This window comes from Mobula birostris, chromosome 25, assembly GCF_030028105.1.
Source record: "Mobula birostris isolate sMobBir1 chromosome 25, sMobBir1.hap1, whole genome shotgun sequence".
In the NCBI taxonomy this organism is placed as follows: domain Eukaryota; kingdom Metazoa; phylum Chordata; class Chondrichthyes; order Myliobatiformes; family Myliobatidae; genus Mobula; species Mobula birostris.
In genome coordinates this window covers 54,694,524-54,717,511 of record NC_092394.1, presented here as the reverse complement: position 1 = coordinate 54,717,511, position 22,988 = coordinate 54,694,524, and the positions used below count along the sequence as shown (strand labels likewise).

The 22,988-nt window shown below is 45.1% G+C and overlaps 1 protein-coding gene across 10 annotated transcripts in view; it reads left to right on the top strand.

Moving 5' to 3' along the window:
* LOC140187550 (SH2B adapter protein 2) overlaps positions 1-22,988 on the top strand; it is a 176,108-nt gene that overhangs the window by 111,452 nt on the left and 41,668 nt on the right. For all 10 annotated transcript variants that reach the window (XM_072242945.1, XM_072242947.1, XM_072242941.1 and 7 more), the window contains exons 7-8: positions 8,671-8,838; positions 12,519-12,712. In XM_072242945.1, the coding sequence (XP_072099046.1) occupies positions 8,671-8,838; positions 12,519-12,712 (362 nt within the window). The remainder of the gene's footprint in view (positions 1-8,670; positions 8,839-12,518; positions 12,713-22,988) is intronic.

Genomic DNA, 22,988 nt, shown 5'->3' with positions numbered 1-22,988 from the left:
GAGACCAGGGATTGGGAGAAAGAAATGAAAGAGGAGAAAAGCTTATATCATGGTGTAAAACAAACAATCAGATAATCACCAACACTTGGTTTAAACAACATCCAAGAAGGAAATGGACATGGAGAAGCCCAGATGGGAACAACAAAAATCAAATTGACTACACAACAATCAATAACAGATTCAAAAACTCGATAACTCAATCTAAAAGCTACCCTGTAGCAGACTGTGGAAGCGACCACATACCATTCATTTGCAAAATGAAAATAAAGGTGAGAAAATTACAGAAACCAAAAAGATCGGAACCACTGGATTATCAACAACTACAAAACAACCCTCATCTGAAAACAGGGTGAAAAACCGTTTTCAATTGCTGCAGGATGAAGGAGGCAAATCTTCCTGGGACATACTGAAGGAATCCATGGTTGTAGCTGCAAAAGAAACCATCCCACGAAAAGACTGGAAAAGTAAGAAGAAATGGATAAATGAAGATATAATACAATTGATGCAACAAAAACAAACCATCAGACTAAGAGACAGCAAAGAATACAAACAACTTGATAAGACAATAAAAAGAAAATGCAGAGAAGCTAAAGACAGGTGGCTAAATGAGAAATGCTCAGAGATAGAAATGCTACAAACCCATAAGCCTGGAACAAAGTTGATGCACAGTAAGATTAAAGAACTAACGGGGAAATTACCTTGCTCAGCAAGTGGATGCATCAAGGCAAAAGATTATGAACAAAGAGAAAATCCTAAACAGATGGACAGAATATATGAAAGAACTTTTTGAAGACCAAAGAGGAGAAAACCTGAACATAAAGAAGAATCTTGAAGGACCTAGCATTCTAAACTCAGAAATTCGAGCAGCCGTAAGTAAAACAAAACATAACAGAGCAACTGGTCCAGACAACATCGCTGTTGAAATGATACTAGCCTTAGAAGATTTTGGAATAGAGAAAATAACAGAAATAGCAAATGAAATCTATGATCATGGGGGGATACCTGATGATTTAAGTAAATCAGTGTTCATCACACTTCCAAAGAAAGGGGGAGCAATGGAATGTGAGTTACATCATACAATAAATCTGATGAGCCACGTGGCAAAAATTATTCTCAGAGTAATCATAATGAGAGCAAGATGCTGTATAAAACCAGAGATCAGTAAAGAACAACACTGGAACCAGAAATGCAATTTTCATGCTACAGATGATCTGTGAACGAGCCATCCAGGTACAAAAAGACATCTACCTATGTTTCATTGACTATACAAAAGCTTCTGACACTGTCAGACAGCAAGATCTTCTGGAAGTGCTTCAAGATCTTGACATGGATGGGAAAGATATACGTTTCCTAAGAAACTTATACTGGGACCTGACAGCATCCATCAGAATAGAAGGAGAAGTAAGTGAGTATGTGAGTATCATGAGAGGAGTCAGGCAAGGTTGTGTCTTTTCGCCAGACTTATTCAACCTGTATAGTGAAAATATCTTGAGAAGTATCAAAGACATCAAAGGATTCACAATTGGAGGCCATAATATAAATAACATCGGATGTGCTGTTGACATCGTACTAATTGCTGACTCAGAAACAAAACTTCAAGAACTGCTCACTATAGTCGTGGCAGAAAGTAATCGCAGAGGCCTCTCAGTCAACACCAAGAAGACAGAAAGCATGGTCATCTCCAGAAAGACAAACATCCCACAATGTGTGATCAAGATCAGAAATACAAACATCAAACAAGTCAATAAATTCAAATATCTTGGCAGTCTAATAACAAGTAATGGCAGGTCGACACAGATATCAAATACGGAATAGCAATGACGAAAGAAGCTTTCCAAGAAATGAAGACCATATTAACAGACAGAAAGATGACCATGTACACTAAAAACAGAATACTGCAGTGCTACATTTATTCTATCCTGACTTATGGAAGTGAATGCTGGACCATTTCTCCAGCAATGGAAAAGAGACCAGAAGCAGCTGAATTATGGTTCTACAGGAGAATGTTAAAAATATCATGGACCACACACATCAAATGAAGAAGTTCTCAGAAGAGCCCAAGCAGTTCGATCACTCATACCAACAATAAGAGGAAGACAACTCAGATTCCTAGGACACATCATGCGGAAAGATGAACTAGAAAAACTCATACTCTCTGGAAAGATCGAGGGGAGTAAACCTAGAGGAAGACCTCGGCTTATGTACATCAAAAGCATAGCCAGGTGGCTACACATCGAGGAAATGGAAGTCATCCAAAAAATGAAGGATAGATCTATATGGAAAACCATGGTCACCAAAGTCCACATTGGATATGGTACCTAGACAGACAGAATTTGTAAGGATGTCATCTCTTTCAGTTTCTCCATCTCCACCTCATCTGCTGTCAAGATGAGTGCTTCTACTGCAGGACCTCTGTGATGTCCTCCTTCCTCAGAAGACATGGCTTCTGTTCTCCTGTTGTCGACAAATGCCTCACCCACATCTTCTCCATTTCATTCACCACCCCCCACACAGGAACAAGTACATGGATTTCCCCTAATCTTCACCTTTTGCTTCACCAGCTTCCACAACCAGCGTATCACCTTCTGCCGTTTCCTACAGCTACAATATGATCCCATCACCACTTTTTGCTCTCTCTCTAACTCCAAGGTGTAATCAATCCTCCCCACCACCCCTCCCTGATCCTTGTCACCTTCCTCTGTAATTGCAGAAGGTGTAGCAGTTCCTTCCTCACTATCATGCAGGGACCTAGAATCATAAAGTCATAATCGCATGGAAACGGGTGCTTCAGCCTAACGCATCCATGGCCAGAGAGCTGCCTGCAGCCCTCTGCACCTCTCCTATTGAAAGGTTTTAAATGTTGCTAATGTGCCTGCCTCGAACATCTAAACATACCTTCCAGGTAAAGCAGAGATTCACTTGTATCTCTTCCAACCTCGTGAATTGCAATCAGTGCTCTTAGAGCCAGGTTATTTGCTCTAACTGGTCCATACCATCTAGGGTACCCTGCAAGCTGGTTCCAATTGTCCACATTTGGCCCATATCCTTCTAAACCTTTCTAATCCATGTATCTGTCCAATGTTGTTAATGTACCTGCCTCAACCACATCCTGTAGCAAGTTCATTACACGCACTTTGTAAAACAAAAAGTTGCCCTCAAGTTCCTATTAAATCTCTCCACACTCAACTTAAGCCTGTATCATCCATTTCTTGATTCTCAACACTGAGCTTCATATTTCATCTTTTCTCTCTTTAGTTGCCTTCTTTTGGTATTAACGGCCCTTTCCAATCAATTTTGGCCAGCTCTGCTCTCATGCCTCTGTAGATCCCTCTCCTGATACATCTGAATTTATATTCTCCCTGTCAAACTGCAGCAAGAATTTTATCATATTATGATCACTACCTCCTAAGGGTTCCTTTTCCATAAGGCCATAAGATAACAGAGTAGAACTAGGCTATTTGGTCCACTGAGTCTGCTCTGCCATTTCATCATGGCTAATCCATTTCCCTCTCAACTCCAATCTCCTGCCTTCTCATCTTAACCCTTCATAACATGAATTATCACAAATCTATCAACCTCTGCCTTAAATATACTTAATGGCTTGGCCTCCACAACCACCTCTGGCAATGATTCCACAAATTCATCATTCTCTGGCTAAAGAAATTCCTCTTCATCTCCATTCTAAATGGACATCCCTCTATTCTGAGGCTGTTCCCTCTAGTCCCTCACCTAGGAAACATCCTCTCCACATCTACTCTATCTAGGTCTTTCAACATTCAATGGGCTTCATCCCTCATTCTTCTGAATTCCAGTGAGTACAGGCCCAGAGCCTTCATATGGTAAGCCTTTCAATCCCGGAATCATTTTTGTGAACCTGCTTTGAACCCTCTCCAATATCAGCATATCCTTTCTTAGATATGGATTCCAAAACTACTCAAAATATTCCCGAGTGAGGCCTCACCAGTGCCTTATAAAGTCTAAACAGTACATCTTTGCTTTTATATTCTAGTCCTCATGAAATGAATACTAACATATAACGTAAAAAGAAGCTGTCTCAAAATAGAAAAAGCTCCCTTTATTCCCACTCTTTGCTTTCTGCCATTCAGCCAATGCTCTATCCATGCCAGCATCTTTCCTGTAATACTGTGGGTTGTTAACTTGTTAAGCAGCCTCATGTGTGGCACCTTGTCAAAGGTCTTCTGAAAATCCAAGTAAGCAACATCCACTGAGTCTCCTTTGTCTATCCTGCTTATCATTTCTTCAAAGAATTCCTACCAACTTGTCAGGCAAGATTTTCCCTTGAGGAAACCATGCTGACTTCAGCCTATGTACCTCTAAGGACCCTGAAACCACATCCTTTACAACCAAGTTCAACACCTTCCCAACCACTGAGGTCAGACTTACTGGCCTATAATTTCCTTTCTTCTACCTTTATCCCTTCTTGATGAGTGGATTGACATTTACAATTTTCCAGTACTCAAGAACCATGCCAGAATCTATTAATTCTTGAAAGATCATTACTAGTGCCTCCACAATCTCTTCGAGCACACCTTTCAGAACTCTGAGTTGTAGACCATCTGATCCAGATGACTCATCTACCTTCAGATCCTTCAGTTTCCCAAGCACCTTCTCCCTAGTAATGGCAACTTAACTGGCTTTTGCCCCCCTGGCACTCTTAAGCTTCTGGAAAACTGCCAGTGTCTTCCACAGTGAAGACTGATGCAAAATGCTTATTCAGTTCATCTGCCATTTCCTTGTCCTCCTTTTCTACCCCTCCAGCAAAATTTTTCAGCAGTTCAATATCTACCCCCTCCTCCCTTTTACTTTTTATATATCTGAATAAATTTTTTGTATCCTCTTTAATATTATTGGCTAGCTTACCTTTGTATTCCATCTTTTCCTTCTTTATGACTTTTTTTAGTTGCCTTCTGTTAGTTCTTAACAGTTTCCCAGTCTCCTAATTTCCCACTATTTTAAGCTCTATTATACGCCCTCTTTTGGCATTTTAATTGGCTTTGACTTCCCATGTCAGCCACGGTTACATCATCCTGCCTTTAGAATACTTCTTCTTCGGGATAGTATCTATCCTGTGCTTTCTGAATTGCTCCCAGAAACTTCCAAACAGTTTTGGCCAGCTCCTCTCTCATGCCCCTGTAATTACCTTTACTCCACTGTAATACTGATACATCTGACTTTAACTTCTCCCTGTCAAATTGCCGGGTGAATTCTATCAAATTAAGCTTTACCTTACACTCCCAGATCAAATCTGGTTCATTACACAACATCCACCCAGAATTGCCTTTTCCCTAGTGGGCTCAACCACAAGCTCCTCCAAAATGTCATCTGGTAGGCATCCTACAAATTCCTTCTCTTGGAATCCAGCAACAACCTATTTTCCCAGTCTACCTGAATATTGAAATCCTATACGACTATTGTAATATTACCCTTTTTTACATGATGTTCTATCTTCCATTGTAATTTATATCCCTCATCTTGGCCACCATTCAAAGGCTTGTATATAATTCACATCAGGGTACTTTTACGTTGCAGTTTCCATCTCAACCCACAAGGAATCTACATCTGCTGATCCTCTTGCAAAGGTTTTAATTTAATTTTTTACCAACAGAGCCACTTCACTCCCTCTGCTTACCTGTCTGTCTTTTCGATACGATGTGCATCCTTGGACGTTAAGCTCCCAAATGTGATCTTCTTTCAGCCGCGACTCGGTAATACCCACAACGTCATACCAGCCAATTTCTAACACCTGCCTTATTCCATATACTGCATGTGTTCAAATATAACACCTTCAGTCCTGTATTCATCACTCTTCAATTTTGCATCCATGTTACCATAAGTTAAATTCATATCTCTTTCTAAACTTTTTGCTTTTTTATTTATTCTGGAGTCTTTTGTAACCTCTCCTGTACTCTCCTTTTACTCTCAGCTTTCCAAACCTTTGAACCTACTATTTAGTTTAAAGACACACTTTAAATCAAGGGTTTCCAACTTTTTTATACTATGGACCCCTGCCATTAACCAAGGGGCTTGTAGACCCCAGGTTGGGAACCCCGCCCTCTGAACTGCCTCCCAGTCTCACTACACACTGAACCTATTTGTATACCAACTGCCTCGTCCTCTGTCCCATCACACTGGTTCCCATTCTTCTTCCCCATAGCTCTAGCAAACCTACCTGTAAGGATTTTGGTCTCACTCATATTCAGGTGTAACCCATCCTTTTTGTACATGTCATGCCTCCTCAATGGTCCAGAAATCTGAAACCCTACCCCCTGCACATAATTCCTCAGCCATACATTAATCTGCCAAATCATGCTATTTTTATCCTCACCAGTGCGTGGCACAGGCAGCAATCGAGAGATTGCTATCCTTGATGCCTTGATTACTACCCTTTCTCTCTTCAGGACCTCACTCTTTTTCCCACCTCTGCCATTGGTACTAATGATTTGCTGCTCACCCTTTAGAATGCTATGGACTCAATGTAAGACATCCCTGACCCTGCCACTTGGGAGGCAACACACCACTGAAGTGTCTCTTCCACGTCTCTTGTCTAGTCTAGTCTGTCTGTACTGTACTCCTGTTCGCCCCCTTCCCTCTGCGCAACAGAGCCAGATTCAGTGCCGGAGATCTGATCACTGCAGCTTTTGTCTGGTAGTCCTAACCCCCATCGACCCCCACAACAATATCCAAAGCATTCCACTTAGTATTGAGGGGAACAGCCACAGATGTACACTGCACTGGTTGCCTATTCCCTTTCCCTCGTCACAGGCCTCCAATTCGATAAACAACCTTCCACCATTACCTTCTGCTTCCTACAAACAAGCAATTCAGTATCCAACTTGCCATGTGATCTAACCTTCCAGAACAGCATACCATGTGGAACCTTTTCAAAGGTTTCACTGGTTTTCATATAGACAATGTCTATTGCCCTACCATAATTAAGTGTGTAACAAATGATTACATGAAGCCACAAAGCCATGCTGACCTACCCTGTCTTTCCAGATGTTTGTTTATCTTATCCCTCAGACCCCTCTCTTGTAACCTACCTACCACAGATGTTAGACTTACTGTTTATCTGGATTTAAAGCCACTTGCCAATCTAAAGCCCATTTACTGAGCTGATCAAGATCCCCCTGTAAATTTTGATAACTGTCTTCATCGTCTATGATACCGTCTGTTTTAAACTGTTGGGGACTCCAGTAAGATGGGGTGTTGAAGATTAAAGTTAGTCAGGATTTTGAGACCACAGTGAGATGGTGTTGCGGACTGCATCTAAACAGAGTGTTGGGAATTGTGTCGAGATGGGGTGTTGGGGACTGCGTCGAGATGGCGTTGGGGACTGCGTTGAGATGGCGTTGGGGACTGCGTCGAGACGGTGTTGGGGAATGCATCGAGACAGGGAGTTGGGGACTGCATCAAATCGGGGCGTTAGGGACTGCATCGAGACCAGGCGTTGGGGACTGTGTTGAGATGGAGATGGGGACTACGTCTAGATGGAGATGGGGACTGTGTCGAGACGGGGTGTTGGGGACGGTGTCAAGATGGGGCGTTGGGGACTGCGTCGAGACGGGGTGTTGGGGACTGCGTCGAGATGGGGCGTTGGGGACTGCGTCAGGACGGGGCGTTGGGGACTGCGTCGAGATGGGGTGTTGGGGACTGCGTCGAGACGGGGCGTTGGGGACTGCGTCTAGATGGAGACGGGGACTGCGTCGAGATGGGGCGTTGGGGACTGCGTCGGGACAGGGTGTTGGGGACTGCATCGAGACAGGGAGTTGGGGACTGCGTCAAGACGGTGTTGGGGACTGCATCGAGACAGGGAGTTGGGGACTGCATCAAATCGGGGCGTTGGGGACCACAACGAGACCGGGCGTTGGGGACTGTGTTGAGATGGAGATGGGGACTACGTCTATATGGAGATGGGGACTGCGTCGAGATGGGGCGTTGGGGACTGCGTCGAGATGGGGCGTTGGGGACTGCGTCGAGATGGGGCGTTGGGGACTGCGTCGAGACGGGGAGTTGGGGACTGCGTCAAGACAGGGTGTTGGGGACTGCATCGAGAGAGGGAGTTGGGGACTGCATCAAATCGGGGCGTTGGGGACCGCAACGAGACCGGGCGTTGGGGACTGTGTTGAGATGGAGATGGGGACTACGTCTATATGGAAATGGGGACTGTGTCGAGTTGGGGCGTTGGGGACTGCGTCGAGATGGGGCGTTGGGGACTGTGTCGAGACGGGGCGTTGGGGACTGCGTTGAGATGGGGCGTTGGGGACTGCGTCGAGACGGGGCGTTGGGGACTGCGTCTAGATGGAGATGGGGACTGGGTCGAGATGGGGCGTTGGGGACTACGTCTAGATGGAGATGGGAACTGCGTCTAGACGGAGATGGGGACTGTATTGAGACAGGGTGTTGGGGACTACAGCGAAACACTGTTTTTAGGACTGCAGCAAGATGATGTTTTTGAAACTGTCAGTGTCACTGGTAAAGGACTGTGCTCTGCATTGACCTTTCTCCTTTGACAGTGGTTTTCCACTTGTAGAAGTTTATCCTTGTATGTACTTCAAGTGGCCCAGTGTATGGGGGCTTGGATTTGGATGTCTTTGAGATGACACCGAGTGTGCTAACCCCATGTTATCCTCATCACCACTCCTCCCCCAGCCGTCACCCAGCTCCCAGTCAAGTCGTGCAGTGATCCAGAGTCTGCTGTCACCGTTTCTCCAGTCAGACCAAAGGAAGTCCAGGGGTCACAGCCACTCGCTCACGTTCCTTTAGAAAACTTCCTGCAGACGTTACGCTCGGACTCTCCAAGCACCATCATTTCCACAGGTAACACAGCCACACCTGCAGCCTCTCAGCGCAGCAGCTGGGAACTGTTGATCAGAACCATCTGTGGTTTATTAACCGGTTGGGGATTCAGATTCCAAATCAATATGTGAGAAAAATATTGACTGGTCTGGACACGTTTATCACATGCACATTGTTAGATGCTGCGTATGACGATGTTCACTGACAGCTAATTCTGCTTTAACTTCATTCCATGTTTCATGGTTTTTTGGGAAACATATGCTAAAGTAGATGAACTCAGGACGTGAATTGGCTAGGATATTATAGCCATAATAGAAATATAGCTGAGGGAAGGCAGGAATGGCAGCTGAATGTTCCAGGATACAGATGCTACTGGTGTGCAGGTTAAGAGAGAAGAGGCAGTTGCCTTCTTTATGAAAAGCACATAACAGGATATTCTTATCCTCTTGAGGCCATATGGGTAGAACTTAGAAATAAGAGGGAATGGTCAATTTGATGGGATGGCATTATAAGCCTCCCCAGGCATCAATGGGAATTGGAGGAGCAGATATGTAGGGAGATTCAAACAATCTGTTGGAAGAACTTGGTGGGTTGAACCAAATTCATGAGCAGATGGAAATCATGGACATTTCGGGCTAAATCCCTGCATTAGAACTGAGATTAGAGCGGCAAGATAGCCAGCATAGAGAGGAGATGGATAGATCTGCTCCTTGGTTTGAAATTCTAAAATTAGAGAAGGGCCAGTTTTGATGGCATCAGAAGGGATCTGGCAGCAAAGAAGAAATGAGGTGCTTAAGGAGTACGAGAAATGCAAAAGAGCACTTAGGGTTAGGGTTAGTAAGGTTAATTAGGTTAATCAGGAGTGCTAAAGGAAAGGATGAGGTTGCTCTGGCAGACAAGATGAAGGAGAATCCCAAGGGCTTCTACAGATCTATTATGAGAAGAAGGAAAGCAAGACAAAATTAGTCCACTTGAAGATCATGCTTGGAGTCAAAAGAGATGGGGGAGATCTTAAATTGATTTTTTGCATTTGTATTTACTCAGGAGATGGACACAAAGTCTATAGATTTGAGTCAATGCAGCACAGAGGTCATGAGCCCTATGCAGATTGCAGAGGAGGAGTTTACTGTTGCCTTTTGGGAGGTTAGTGCAGGGGCCCTGGTGGAGGGACAGGGGGCATGAGTTCAACAGGAGACAGTCAGCAGGTGGGATGGCACTCTTAGGCTTATTTCTCCCTGCCTTCCTATCCAATGGTTGCCCATTGAGGTCCCATAACAAACAGTTCCTTCCCCTGGCCATGGGACTATCGTGATATGTTGCAAAAACCCCCCCAGATGTGGTCATTATCTACTCAAGTTTGATATTTCCTTGTGACTAAGCTCCAGCTAACCCTGGTCATCAGGAACGTAGCCATCATAGGATCAGGGGTGGTTCGCAGTACGAGGTATAGAGGCCCAGATTTTGAAGCTTTTTGATTAGTACAGAGGGGATAATGGTGAACACCAGGCTGTAATCAACAAACAGCAAACTGACTTGGGTATTGCTGCTGTCCAGGTGGCCCAAGACCGAGTGGAGATCTAGTGAGATTGCATCCACTGTAGGCCCTGTTGTTGGTGGAAGGGAAATTGTGGCAGATCTAGTTCCTTGCTCAGGCAGGAGTTAACTCTAGTCATGACCAACCTCTCAGAGCACCTTATCACATTGAGTGTGTATGTGAGTGCTGTCAGGCAATAGTCGTTGAGCAGCTCACCCAGCTCTTCTTGCCACTGGTATGATGGCTGAACTCTAATTGCAGTAGTGAGAGTTTGAAGATGTCCTTGAACACTCCCACCAGTTAGTTTGTGCTATTTTTCATACCATTAGGGCCTGATGTTTGCAAGGGTTCACCCTCTTGAAGGACCTTTCCCTCCCTCCCTCTTGTTTGTGCTGAGATGTTACTTTTAGAGAGAGGGTCAGCTGAGACAGTGGGAGAAGACCCTACATCTCCTTTACCCCGTTTCACGTCCATGAAACGAGCTGATCTTGTTCCTCAGTTCCCTTTGTTTTCATTGTGAACTCATTAACTGTGTCTCCAGCCCACTGAAATAGGCAGTTCTACTGATCTGTGGCCTTCTGAACTAGGATTTTTTTTTTTCCTTTTCTCAGTCCTAGATAGTCAGCTGTTTTCTGGAGACTGTTATCTAAAAGAAGCCTCACAGCATCCAAGCTGGTCAAATGTTTCTGCTTGAACCCGAAACCTGGAGTTAGTGTGGGGAACAAGCCCTCAGCAAGTGTATCCGTATTTGTAGGCACTACTAGTCAGATGGAAATAATGGCAGCAAATCATTCCAAAAATTAGACGCCAAAGACGAATGCACCAACATTAGGTTCCCAACTATCCTGAAGTTGTGCCATTAATATATTTTTATTCTTTTCTAGCCATTGATTCTCACTCTGTGCTGAGGCAATGCCTCAAATCTCAGGAATCCTATTTGCTTCCAAACATTTGTGGACACTTTTAAATTCAAATGTTGTGCATCCACAGGATCCCCCTTATCGATTTTCATTCAACATTTTGAGAAGCGGCCTGGCAGCACGAAGAATCACATGGAGAGCATACACTACTTATGTATCACATCAGAGTGATTTTTGCTGTTAGAAGTCAGGACGTTCAGGATTGGAAGGAAAACCTGGGGAGAAAGGGAGAAGTGGGGGTTTGGGAGAATTGTGTGTGTGTGTGTGTGTGTGTGTATATGTGTCACCAGGAGGGAAGACCGGGACCACCAGTCATGTTACTAGAACAGTATAGCAGAAGAACAAACTAGTAATAAAGGGAGGTTTGTATAGATCAGTAGAAAGGTCTTTGCCTGCCCATCTCCTTCCTCTGGTCCCCCTTCCTCTTCTCACCTTTCTTCCATCTAACACCTCCTAGCTTCTTACTTCATCTTACCTCCCCCAGCTTCACCCTCACCTGGTGTCACCTATCGCCAGTTTGTCCTCTTTCCCCTCCCCCAGCTTCTGTCCCCTTCCTATACAGTCCTGATGAAGGGTCTTGACTCCCCTCCTCCATTGATGCTGCCTGACGTGTTACGTTTAACTGCTGTGCTGATTCTGTACGTCATTGAACAGGTATGAATGACCGTCGAGCTCTGCCTTTTAGATCCAGGGGCTGGGTTAGGAAGGGGAGCAGTTATACCTCACATATAGAAAGATTGGGATTGCTCTAAGCACTGGAGAAGGTTCAGCATGTATTGACCAAGCTGTTATGTGGAACACTAGAAGAATTAGGAGAAAAGGGAAGACAGAAACCAGGAATGCACCCTCTGGATCATTGAAGCTGATCAGAACTTGCAGGGCAGTAAGGGTCTGTCTTGGTGTTTGAGATTTTGGGTGACAGGACTCCAGGCATAGAGCAGGACAATGTTTCTGTATGCTAAGGTGGTCTAAGCCCGGAGCTTTCTGCCACAAATTCTCATTGGTGCTGGCCAGCGTGATCTTGACTAGGTGATGAGTGCAGCCTGATAACTAGGCGGTTGCCCTGAGGATGTTGTGATGGTGGATGAGCGTAACCTGTCCACGTTCTCATTGAGAGCCGGGAAAGGAGGAGGGCTGCCTTGCTGCCTCCTGTGCTCAAGTTGAGGGCAGACCATAGCTTCCTCTGGGTGGGGTGCATCTGCTTTCTTGGAATCTACTGAAACAGAGTCCCCTTTCTCAACCTGTAGATGAGAAGGAGCCGCCAGCGTCTCCGACCCTGCTGTCAGGGTACCCCTGGTTCCATGGAACTCTGTCACGGATTAAGGCGGCCCAGCTGGTACTAGCTGGTGGCAGGAGGAGTCACGGCCTCTTTGTCATTCGTCAGAGTGAGACCCGGCCAGGAGAGTATGTCTTGACTTTCAACTTCCAGGGCAAAGCCAAGGTAAGAGCTGATGCATGAACTGCCACACACCACAACTCCCGTGCTGGTTGGATTATGGAATACCTGCAGATTACAGGTTTCAAGTCTCATATAAAATACAAATGACTTTTGTTCCTATCTGATGCCTTTGTCAAAAATGACCAAGAATTTCATTTGAGCTCAACAGAAATGGACTGTGACTGCACCGTGCTTCACTTGTAGAGTTAAAGGAATCCCTCACACCACAAAGCACTGGAACTCTTGGCAGGCAGACGAGAGTTTATTGAACATTTCCACATAATGGAATATGTTTCCCACTAGCTTCTATTCCTGCGTTTATGTGAGTGGAGAAGTGTTCGGACTGGTTAATATTCGTGGCAGCTGGTTATGTGTTTCTGCAATTCACCAGAAAATTGGTTAATAAAATTAATTCAAGACTTCAGCAGGAAAAGAGGAAAGAAAGGGCAGGTGGAGAGAAAACTAGAGCATTAGGAACATAGAAAACCTACAGCACAATACAGGCCCTTTGGTCCACAAAGATCTGCTGAACATGTCCTTAACTTAAAAATTACCTAGGGTTGCCCATAGCCCTCTATTTTTCTAAGCTCCATGTATCTGTCCAGGAGTCTCTTAAAAGATCCTACCGTAAATGCCTCCACCACTGTCGTCAGCAGCCCTTTCCACGCACTCACCACTCTCTGCGTAAAAAAAATTACCCCCGATATCTCCTCTGTATGCACTTCTAAGCGCCTTAAAACTGTGCCCTCTTGTGCTAGCCATTTCAGCCCTGGGAAAAAGCCTCTGACTATCCACACAATCAATGCCTCTCATCATCTTATACACCTCTATCAGGTCACCTCTCATCCTCTGTCGCTCCAAGGAAAAAAAGCTGAGTTCACTCAACCTATTCTTATAAGGTACGCTCCCCAATCCAGACAACATCCTTATATGAGCACCACACATCAAAGTTGCTGCTGAACGCAGCAGGCCAGGCAGAATCTCTAGGAAGAGGTACAGTTGACGTTTTGGGCCGAGACCCTTCGGGTCCTGACGAAGGGTCTCGGCCCGAAACGTCGACTGTACCTCTTCCTAGAGATGCTCACCAGCAACTTTGATGTGTGTTGCTTGAATTTCCAGCATCTGCAGATTTCCTCATGGTAACATCCTTATATATCTCCTCTGCACCCTTCATATGGTTTCCACATCCTTCCTGTAGTGAGGTGACTAGAACTGAGCACAGTACTCCAAGTGGGGTCTGACCGGGGTTCTATATAGCTGCAACATTACCTCTCGGCTCCTAAACTCAATCCCACAATTGATGAAGGCCAATGCACCGTATGCCTTTGTAACCAGAGTCAACCTGTGCAGCTGCTTTGAGTGTCCTATGGACTCTGACCCCAAGATCCCTCTAATCCTCCACGCTGCCAAGAGTCTTACCATTAATACTATATTTTGCCATCATATTTGACCTACCAAAATGAACCAGCTCACACTTATCTGGATTGAACTCCATCTGCCACTTCTCAGCCCAGTTTTGCATCCTATCAATGTCCTGCTGTAACCCCTGACAGTCCTCCGCACTATCCACAACACTCCCAACCTTTGTGTCATCAGCAAACTTACTAACCCATCCCTCCACTTCCTCATCCAGGTCATTTATAAAAATCACGAAGAGTAAGTGTCCCAGAACAGATCCCTGATGCACACCACTGGTGACCAACCTCCATGCAGAATATGATCTGTCTACAACCACTCTTTGCCTTCTGTGGGCAAGCCAGTTCTGGATCCAGAATGTCCCCTTGGATCCCATGTCTCCTTACTTTCTCAATAAGCCTTGCATGGGGTATGTTGTCAAATACCCTGCTGAAATCCATATGCACTACATCTACTGTTCTACCTTCATCAATGTGTTTAGTCACATCCTCAAAAAATTCAGTCAGACTCATAAGGCACGACCTGCCTTTCACAAAGCCATGCTGACTATTCCTAATCATATTATGCCTCTCCAATATTCATAAATCCTGCCTCTCAGGATCTTCTCCATCAACTTACCAACCACTGAAGTAAGACTCACTGGTCTATAATTTCCTGGGCTATCTCTACTTCCTTTTTGAATAAGGGAACAACATCCTCAAGCCTCCAATCCTCCGGAACCTCTCCTGTCTTCATTGATGATGCAAAGATCAATGCCAGAGGCTCAGCAATCTACTCCCTTGCCTCCCACAGTAGCCTGGCGTGCATCTCGTCCGGTCCCAGTGACTTATCCAACTTCATGCTTTCCAAAAGCTCCAGCACATCCTCTTTTTTAATATCTACATGCTCAAGCTTTTCAGTCCACTGCAAGTCATCCCTACAATCGCCAAGATCCTCTTCAGTAGTAAATATTGAAGCAAAGTACTCATTAAGTACCTCTGCTATCTCCTCCGGTTCCATACACACTTTTCCACTATCACACTTGATTGGTCCTATCCTCTCACGCCTTATCCTCTTGCTCTTCACATACTTGTGGAATGCCTTGGGGTTTTCCTTAATCCTGTCCGCCAAGGCCTTCTCATGGCCCCTTCTGGCTCTCCTAATTTTTTTCTTAAGCTCCTTCCTGCTAGCCTTATAATCTTCCAGATCTCGATCATTACCTAGTTTTTTGAACCTTTCGTAAGCTTTTCTTTTCTTCTTGACTAGATTTACAACAGCTTTTGTACACCACAGTTCCTGTACTCTACCTTTCCCTATCTCATTGGAATGTACCTATGCAGATCTCCACACAAATATCCGCTGAACATTTTCCACATTTCTTCCGTACATTTCCCTGAGAATATCTGTTCCCAATTTATGCTTCCAAGTTCCTGCCTGATAGCCTCATATTTCCCCTTACTCCAATTAAATACTTCCCTAACTTGTCTGTTCCTATCCCTCTCCAATGCTATGGTAAAGGAGATAGAATTGTGATCACTATCTACAAAACGCTGTCCCACTGAGGGATCTGACAGCTGATCAGGTTCATTCCCCAATACCAGATCAAGTACTGCCTCTCCTCTTGTACATTTATCTACATATTGTGTCAAGAAACCTTCCTGAGCACAGCAAACAAACTCCACCCCATCTAAACCCCTCACTCTAGGGAGATGCCAATCGATATTTGGGAAATTAAAATTTTCCACCATGACAACCCTGTTGTTAATACACTTTTCCAGAATCTGTCTCCCTATCTGCTCCTCGATGTCCCTGTTACTATTGGGTGGTCTATAAAAAACTCCCAGTAGAGTTATTGATCCCTTCCTGTTCCTAACTTCCACCCACAGAGACTCCGTAGACAATCCCTCCATGACTTCCTCCTTTTCTGCAGCTGTGACACTATCATTGACCTAGAATGGTTACCATACAGGAGCAGGCCATTTGGTCCCTCATGTCCATCCCAGCTCCTGATTAGAGCAACTCACTAGTTCAACCCACTTCCACGTCCTTGCAATTTTTTCCCAACTATTTGGGCAGAACAGATCATTATGGACCATAATTGTTATGAGTGAGAAGTAACATACCTTGGAATAGCCGATGAGGATGGGTACATGGAATGAACAATTGGCTCCAGAGAGAATTGAAGAGCAGAGCAAATATAGGGCATGGGTCCAATAATTCCTGAAGTTGACAGCATAGATAGAAACTTAGAAAATCTACAGCACATTACAGGCCCTTCGGCCCACAATGTTGTGCCGACCATGTAACCTACTCTAGAAGTTGCCTAGAATTTCCCTAGCGCTTAGCCCTCTATTTCTCTAAGCTCCATGTACATGTCCAAGCGTCTCTTATAAGGCCCTATAGTATCCGCCTCTACCATCTTCATTGGCAGTACAGTCCGCGCACCCACCACCCTCTGTGTGAAAAAACTTACCTCTGACATTCCCCTTGTCAAAAGGGTGATGAAAAGTCCTTTCAATAACCAGGGTATAGAATACAACAGCAGGGTGTAATTTTGTATGATTTTGGTTAGGTCACAGATGAGTGTAATAAACAGTTTTGGTTACCACACTATGGGAAAGATGTGTTTGTACTGGAGAGGGTGCAGAGGGGATTCACCAGGATGTTGCTTGGGATGGAGCATTTCAGTAGAGAATTTGAATAGGCTGGCTTTGTTTTCGTGCAGTGTTGGAGGCTGAGAGGGGACCTGTACAAAATGATGGGAGGTATGAATATAGAGAAATATAGAATATATGAATATAGAGACAATCTTTGAGAGAAGCTCAGAGGTGTCAGCAGCATAAGGCCACAAGATATAGGAGCAAAATTAGGCTATTTGGCCCATCGAGTCTGCTCACTATTTCATCATGGCTGATCCATTTCTCCTCTCAGCCCCAGTCTCCTGCCTTCCCCCCCGCATATCCCTTTATGCCCTGACCAATAAAGAATTTATCCACCTCTGCCTTAAATATACATAAAGTCTTGGCCTTCACAACTACCTGTAACAAAGAATTCCACAGATTCACCACTCTCTAGCTAAAGAAATTCCTCCTCATCTCCATTCTAAAAGGATGCCCCTCTACTCTGAGGCTCTGTCCTTTGGTCTTAGACACCCCCACCATAGGAAACATCCTCTCCACATCCACTCTATTAAGGTTTCAGTGAGGTCGCCCCTCATTCTCTGAATCAGTCTCAGACCTATCAAACGTTCTTCATCTGACAAGCCGCTGAATGCTACAATCATTTTCGTGAACCTTCTTTGAACTCTCTCCAGTTTCAGCACATCCTTCTAAGATGCCCAAAGCTGCTCACGGTAGTCCAGGTGAATCTCCCCAGTGCTTTATAAAGTCCTCAATATATACATCCTTGCTTTTATATTCACGTCCTCTTGAAATGAATGCTAACATCACATTTGCCTTCCTCACCACAGACTCAAACTACAAATTAACCTTTAGGGAATTCTGCACAAGGACTCTCAGATCACTTTGAGGAGTCCAGAACCAGAGGCCACAATTTGAGAAAAGGGGAAGGCCATTTAGAACGGAGTTGAGGGAAAACTTCTTCACCCAGAGAGTTGTGGATCTGTGGAATGCTCTGCCTCAGAAGGCAGTGGAGGCCAATTCTCTGGATGCTTTTAAGGAAGAGTTAGATAGAGCTCTTAATGATAGTGGAGTGAAGGGATATGGGGATAAGGCAGGAATGGGGTACTGATCGTGGATGATCAGCCATGATCACAGTGAATGGTGGTGCCAGCTCGAAGGGCCGAATGGCCTACTCCTGCACCTATTGCCTATTGTCTATTGCCTCAGATTTTTGTAGTTTTCTCCCATTTAGAAAATAATCAATCCTTTAATTTCTTCTACCAAAATACATGATCCTACACTTCCTGACACTGTATTCCATCTGCCACTTCTTTGCCCATTCTCCGAATCTGTCTGAGTCCCTCTGTAGCCTTTCTGTTTTCTCAAACTACCTGCTCCTCCACCTATCTTCATATCATCTGCAAACTTTCCAATAAAACCATCAACTCCATCATCCTGACGAAGGGTCTCAGCCCGAAACGTCGACTGTACCTCTTCCTGTAGATGCTGCCTGGCCTGCTGCGTTCCACCAGCATTTTGTGTGTGTAACTCCATCGTCCAAGTCGTTGACAAATAATGTAAAAAGAATTGGTCCCAACACACACCCTAGGGAACAACACTAGTCATTGGCAGCCAACCAGAATTTTTTTGCCTCCTGCCAATCAGCCACTGCTTTATCCATGCTAGAATCTTTCCTGTAATATCATGGGCTCATAGCCTGGATACAGCCTCAGAAAATAGGGGCATCCTTTTAAAAGAGAGATGAGGAGGAATTTAGTCCAGTATTCACCCTTTTGATTTTGTCCCACCTTTTACTTTGCAACTTATCCTGTTGACTGCAATTTTGTATTATCATCAATCTCTCCTTGCTAGGAGCCTCACTACATATTGCCTCTATTTGTAAACCAACTACCTCATCTTCAGCACTATCGTCACTCCAGTTCCCATCCCCCTGCCAAATTAGTTTAAACCCACCTGAATAACTCTAGCCAACCTGTCCGCAAGGATATTGGACACCCTCGGGTTCAGGTGTAACCCTTCCCCTTGTGTAGGTGATACCTTCCCCAGAAGAAATCCTAATGATCCATGAATCTGAATCCCTACCAGTTCCTCAGCCACGCATTCATCTGCCAAATAATCCAATTCTTACCCTCACTGGCATGTGGCACAGGCAGCAAGCCAGAGATTGCTATCCTGGATGTCCTGTTTTTCAGCTTTCTACCTTGCTCCCTGAAATCTCTTTTCATGACCTCCTCACCTTGTCTACCTATGCCATTGGTGCCAATATGCACCAAGACCTCTGGCTGCTCACCCTCGCCCTTGAAAATGCCATGGACATGATCTGACAAACCCTGATCCTGGCACCAGGGAGGCAACATACCATCCGGGTGTCTCTATTGCACCCATGGAACCTCATCTCTATTCCTCTGACTAAAGAATCTCCTCTTCACCTCTTTGCTCTTCTAAGCCACAGCAACAGGCTCACTGCCAGAGACCAGGTCCATGTGGCTCCCACCTGGTAGGTCATCCTCCTCAAAAGTATCTAAAGTTATATCCTTATTATCTCATTCCTACCATCAGGGAGGAGGTACAGGAGCCTGAAGGCACACTCTCAATGATTCAGGAACTGCTTCTTCTCCTCTGCCATCAGATTTCTGAGTGGACAATGAACCCATGGTGTTATACGGGGTGGGGGGGGGGCGTGCGTTGATGGTGGACCCAAATGCAAGACACAGACACTGAAGTACTAGAAACAGGACTAGGTTTATCGAGATAGCAAGGGGAGTCAGGAAGAAACAACGCTGGACAAGGAAACAGGCCCTGGACGAGACTAGGATTCAGGGCCTGGGCTAGGACTTGAACTAGAAACACGGGACCCGGACGGGGAACTAGGAATGAGGAGCCTGGACTAGGAACACAGAACTCTGGAACCAGAGCCTGGACAAGGATCTGGAACCTGGGTCTAGGTTGGGACTCGGAACCAGAACCCGGGTCTAGGCTAGGACTTGGGACTAGGACCTTGGCAAGGACAGAACGTGGATACCGGACAGGACGAGGTACTCCAGCACAGGACGAGGAATCTCCAGCACCGGCTGGGCGAGGAACTGCTGGGCTGAGCGAGGAACATGGACTGGAAGAGACACCAGAACTGAATGAGGACATGAAGCTCAGACTTGGACAGGGCTGGAACACGGCGCCTGGACTTGGTCTTGGAGCACAGGAACACAGAGCCTTGGACTTGAGCACAGGAAGACAGAACACAGACTCGGGGACCCCTCCTTGGGAACAGGACCTAGGGCTGGGGCTTTACACAGAGTCAGGACCCCTCCTTGGGAACAGGACCTAGGGCTGGGGCTTTACACAGAGTCAGGACCCCTCCTTGGGAACAGGACTTAGGGCCGGGGCTTTACACAGAGTCAGGACCCCTCCTTGGGAACAGGACCTAGGGCCGGGACTCTTCTTTGACACGGATGCTAAACACAGGGACACAAAGAGATAGTTCCAAACTCAACAATAGATCGTTCTTTATCTTGGTGTGGCAAGGCTCCGGTCTCAGTCCAGCGGTTGAACTTGACGGGGATACTGACGAAGGTTGCAGGCGAGGTTTCAGACGGGGATTCAGATGGGAGGGGAGAAGGAGTGAGAGAGAGAGAAAAACAGTTCAGCAATGAATCCCTGGTTTGCAGAGGTACTTATGTCCAGACCGAAACGAGAATCAGGTGTCTCAACGGAACAGGGGGAAACCGGAAAACCTGGAATAAGGATCGATGGACTGGATAGTGAACCGGAATGCGGACTTCACGGACTGGACCATGACACATGGAGACTACCTCACTACTTTTTTGTACTACTTATTTAATTTAACTTTTTAATATATAAAATATGTATACATCTAAGAAGATGTAACTCATTCAGATTTGCTGGTTGAGTAAAAAAGGCAGCAACTTGCAGCAGTTCAGTGCTTTGAGCAATGACTAATTAGCACACAGGATTGATTGGCAAGAACAAATGAAAGTAAGACAGGGGCAAGGTGATTGTTGGAGTGGCCATCATTGGACTGGTCAGAGTTAGAGTGGAGATTTTTTAGGCTTTAGTGCTTCGAGGATTCAGTGAGACAAGGCAAAAAAGTTGTAGGTAGAGTACCCCCCCACACAGTTTATTGTTCTTCTTTATATATGCTCAGTTAAGACAATAGAGATGGCAGCATAAAGGAATGCTCCTCTTGTGGGATGTGGGAAGGCAGGGAGACCTCCAGTGTCCTTAACGACTATACCTGCAAGAAGTGCATCCACATGTTAAAGAGTTGGATGAACTCCAGATCATTTGGAAGACTGAGGGTGTGATAGGTAGGAGATATAGAGAGGTAGTTACATTCAGGCAGGACTCAGGAAACTAGGTGACAATCAGGAATGGGAAAGGGGTTAAACAGCCAGTGCAGTGTACCCCTCAAGAACTTTGGATAGTTGCGGGGGCCGACCTAGCAGAGGATAATCATAGCGGTCAGGACTCTGGCACTGAGTCTGCTTCTACGACTCAGAAGCGGGGAGCGTGGATGGCGAGCTGAGGTGATATGAGAACCCGAATGGTATGTTGCCTCCCAGGTGCCAGAGTCTGGCACATCTTGGATCAAGTCCTCAGCATTCTTAAGTGGGAGGGTGAACAAACTGCCAAAATTTGTGGTAGGGTAGGTACCAATGACATAGGTAGGAAGGGCCATGAGTTTCTGAAGGGGAGTTCAGGGAGTTAGGTGCTAAGTTAAACGACAGGGCCTCCAGGTTGTGATCTCAGGATTGCTACCCATGCCACATGCTGGTGAGGCCAGAAAAATAGGAAAAGCTGCGGCAACTACAGGCCCTTCGAAATAATAGGAAGATTATACAGTTCAACATGTAGCAAAAGGGTTAGTGTAGGAGAGTGGGCATAAAATTTCCAGGGAAGGTGGAACTGTTCAGAAGAGATGGTTTGTATCTGAACAGGAAGGGGACTAATATCCTAGTAGGAAGGTTTGCTAGTTTTGCATGGTGGGGTTTAAACTAGTGTTGCATGGGATGGAAACCAGAGTATCAGACAGCTGGTGGAGAGGCTGTGGAGACAGATGTTGTTAAGACCTCAGACAAAGTCAGGAATCAAATGATTGAGCACGATGCGCTTGTGTCTTGAGCTGCTTAAATTTCAATACATGAAATATTATAGGAGACACAGATGAGCTCAGGGCATGGATCAACCCCTGGAATTTTGATTTTGTAGCCATTAGTGAGACTTGGTTGCAGGAGGGGCAGAATATTGCAGGGTTCCATTGTTTTAGATGCAACAGAGTGGGAGGGATTAAAGGAGGAGGGGTGGGATTACTAGTAGGGAAAATGTCATGGCAATGCTCAGTCAGGATAGACTGGAGAACTCATCTAGTGAGGCTTTATGTGTAGAACTGAGAAATAAGAAAGTTATGACAACGTTAATGAGGCTATGTTACAGACCAACCAACAGTCCAGGGGATTTAGAGGAACAAATTTGTAGAGGGATCACAGACTGTTGCAAGTAGCATAATGTTGTTATTGTAGGTAATTTTAACTTCCCATATAGACTGCGACTCCCATACTGTAAAAGGACTAGATGGGATAGAGTTTGTGAAATGTGTTCAGGAGAGTTTCCTTAAACAGTACAAAGAAGTCCCAACGGGAGAGTGTGCAGTACTTGATCTGCTACTACTGAATGAAACAGGGCAGGTGATAGAATTTCTGTAGGTGAACACTTTGCATCTGGTGATCATAATGCCATTAGTTTCAAAGTAAATATGGAAAAAGTTAGGTATGGTCCATGGGTTGAGATTCTAAATTGGCGAAAGGCCGATTTTGATGGTATCAGAAAGGATTTGGCAATGTGGATTGGGACAGGCAGTTTTCTGGCAAAGGTGTACTTGGTAGGTGGGAGGAAATTTTAAGAGTACAATGTTTGTATGTGCTTGACAAAATAAAAGGTAAAGATAACAAGTGCAGGGAACCTTGGTTTTCAAGAGAGATTGAAATCCTGGTTAACGAAAAACAAGGTGCATAGCAGGTAAAGACGGGTAGGACTAAATGAGGTGCTTATGGAGTATAAGATACAGTATGCAAGGACCACTTAAGAAATAAATCAAGAAGGTTAAAAGAAGGCATGATATTGCTCTAGCAGACACGGTGAAAGAGAATCCTAAGGAATTCTACAAATATGTTAAGAACAAAAGGATTGCAAGGGACAAAATTGGTTTTCTGGAAGATCAAAATGGT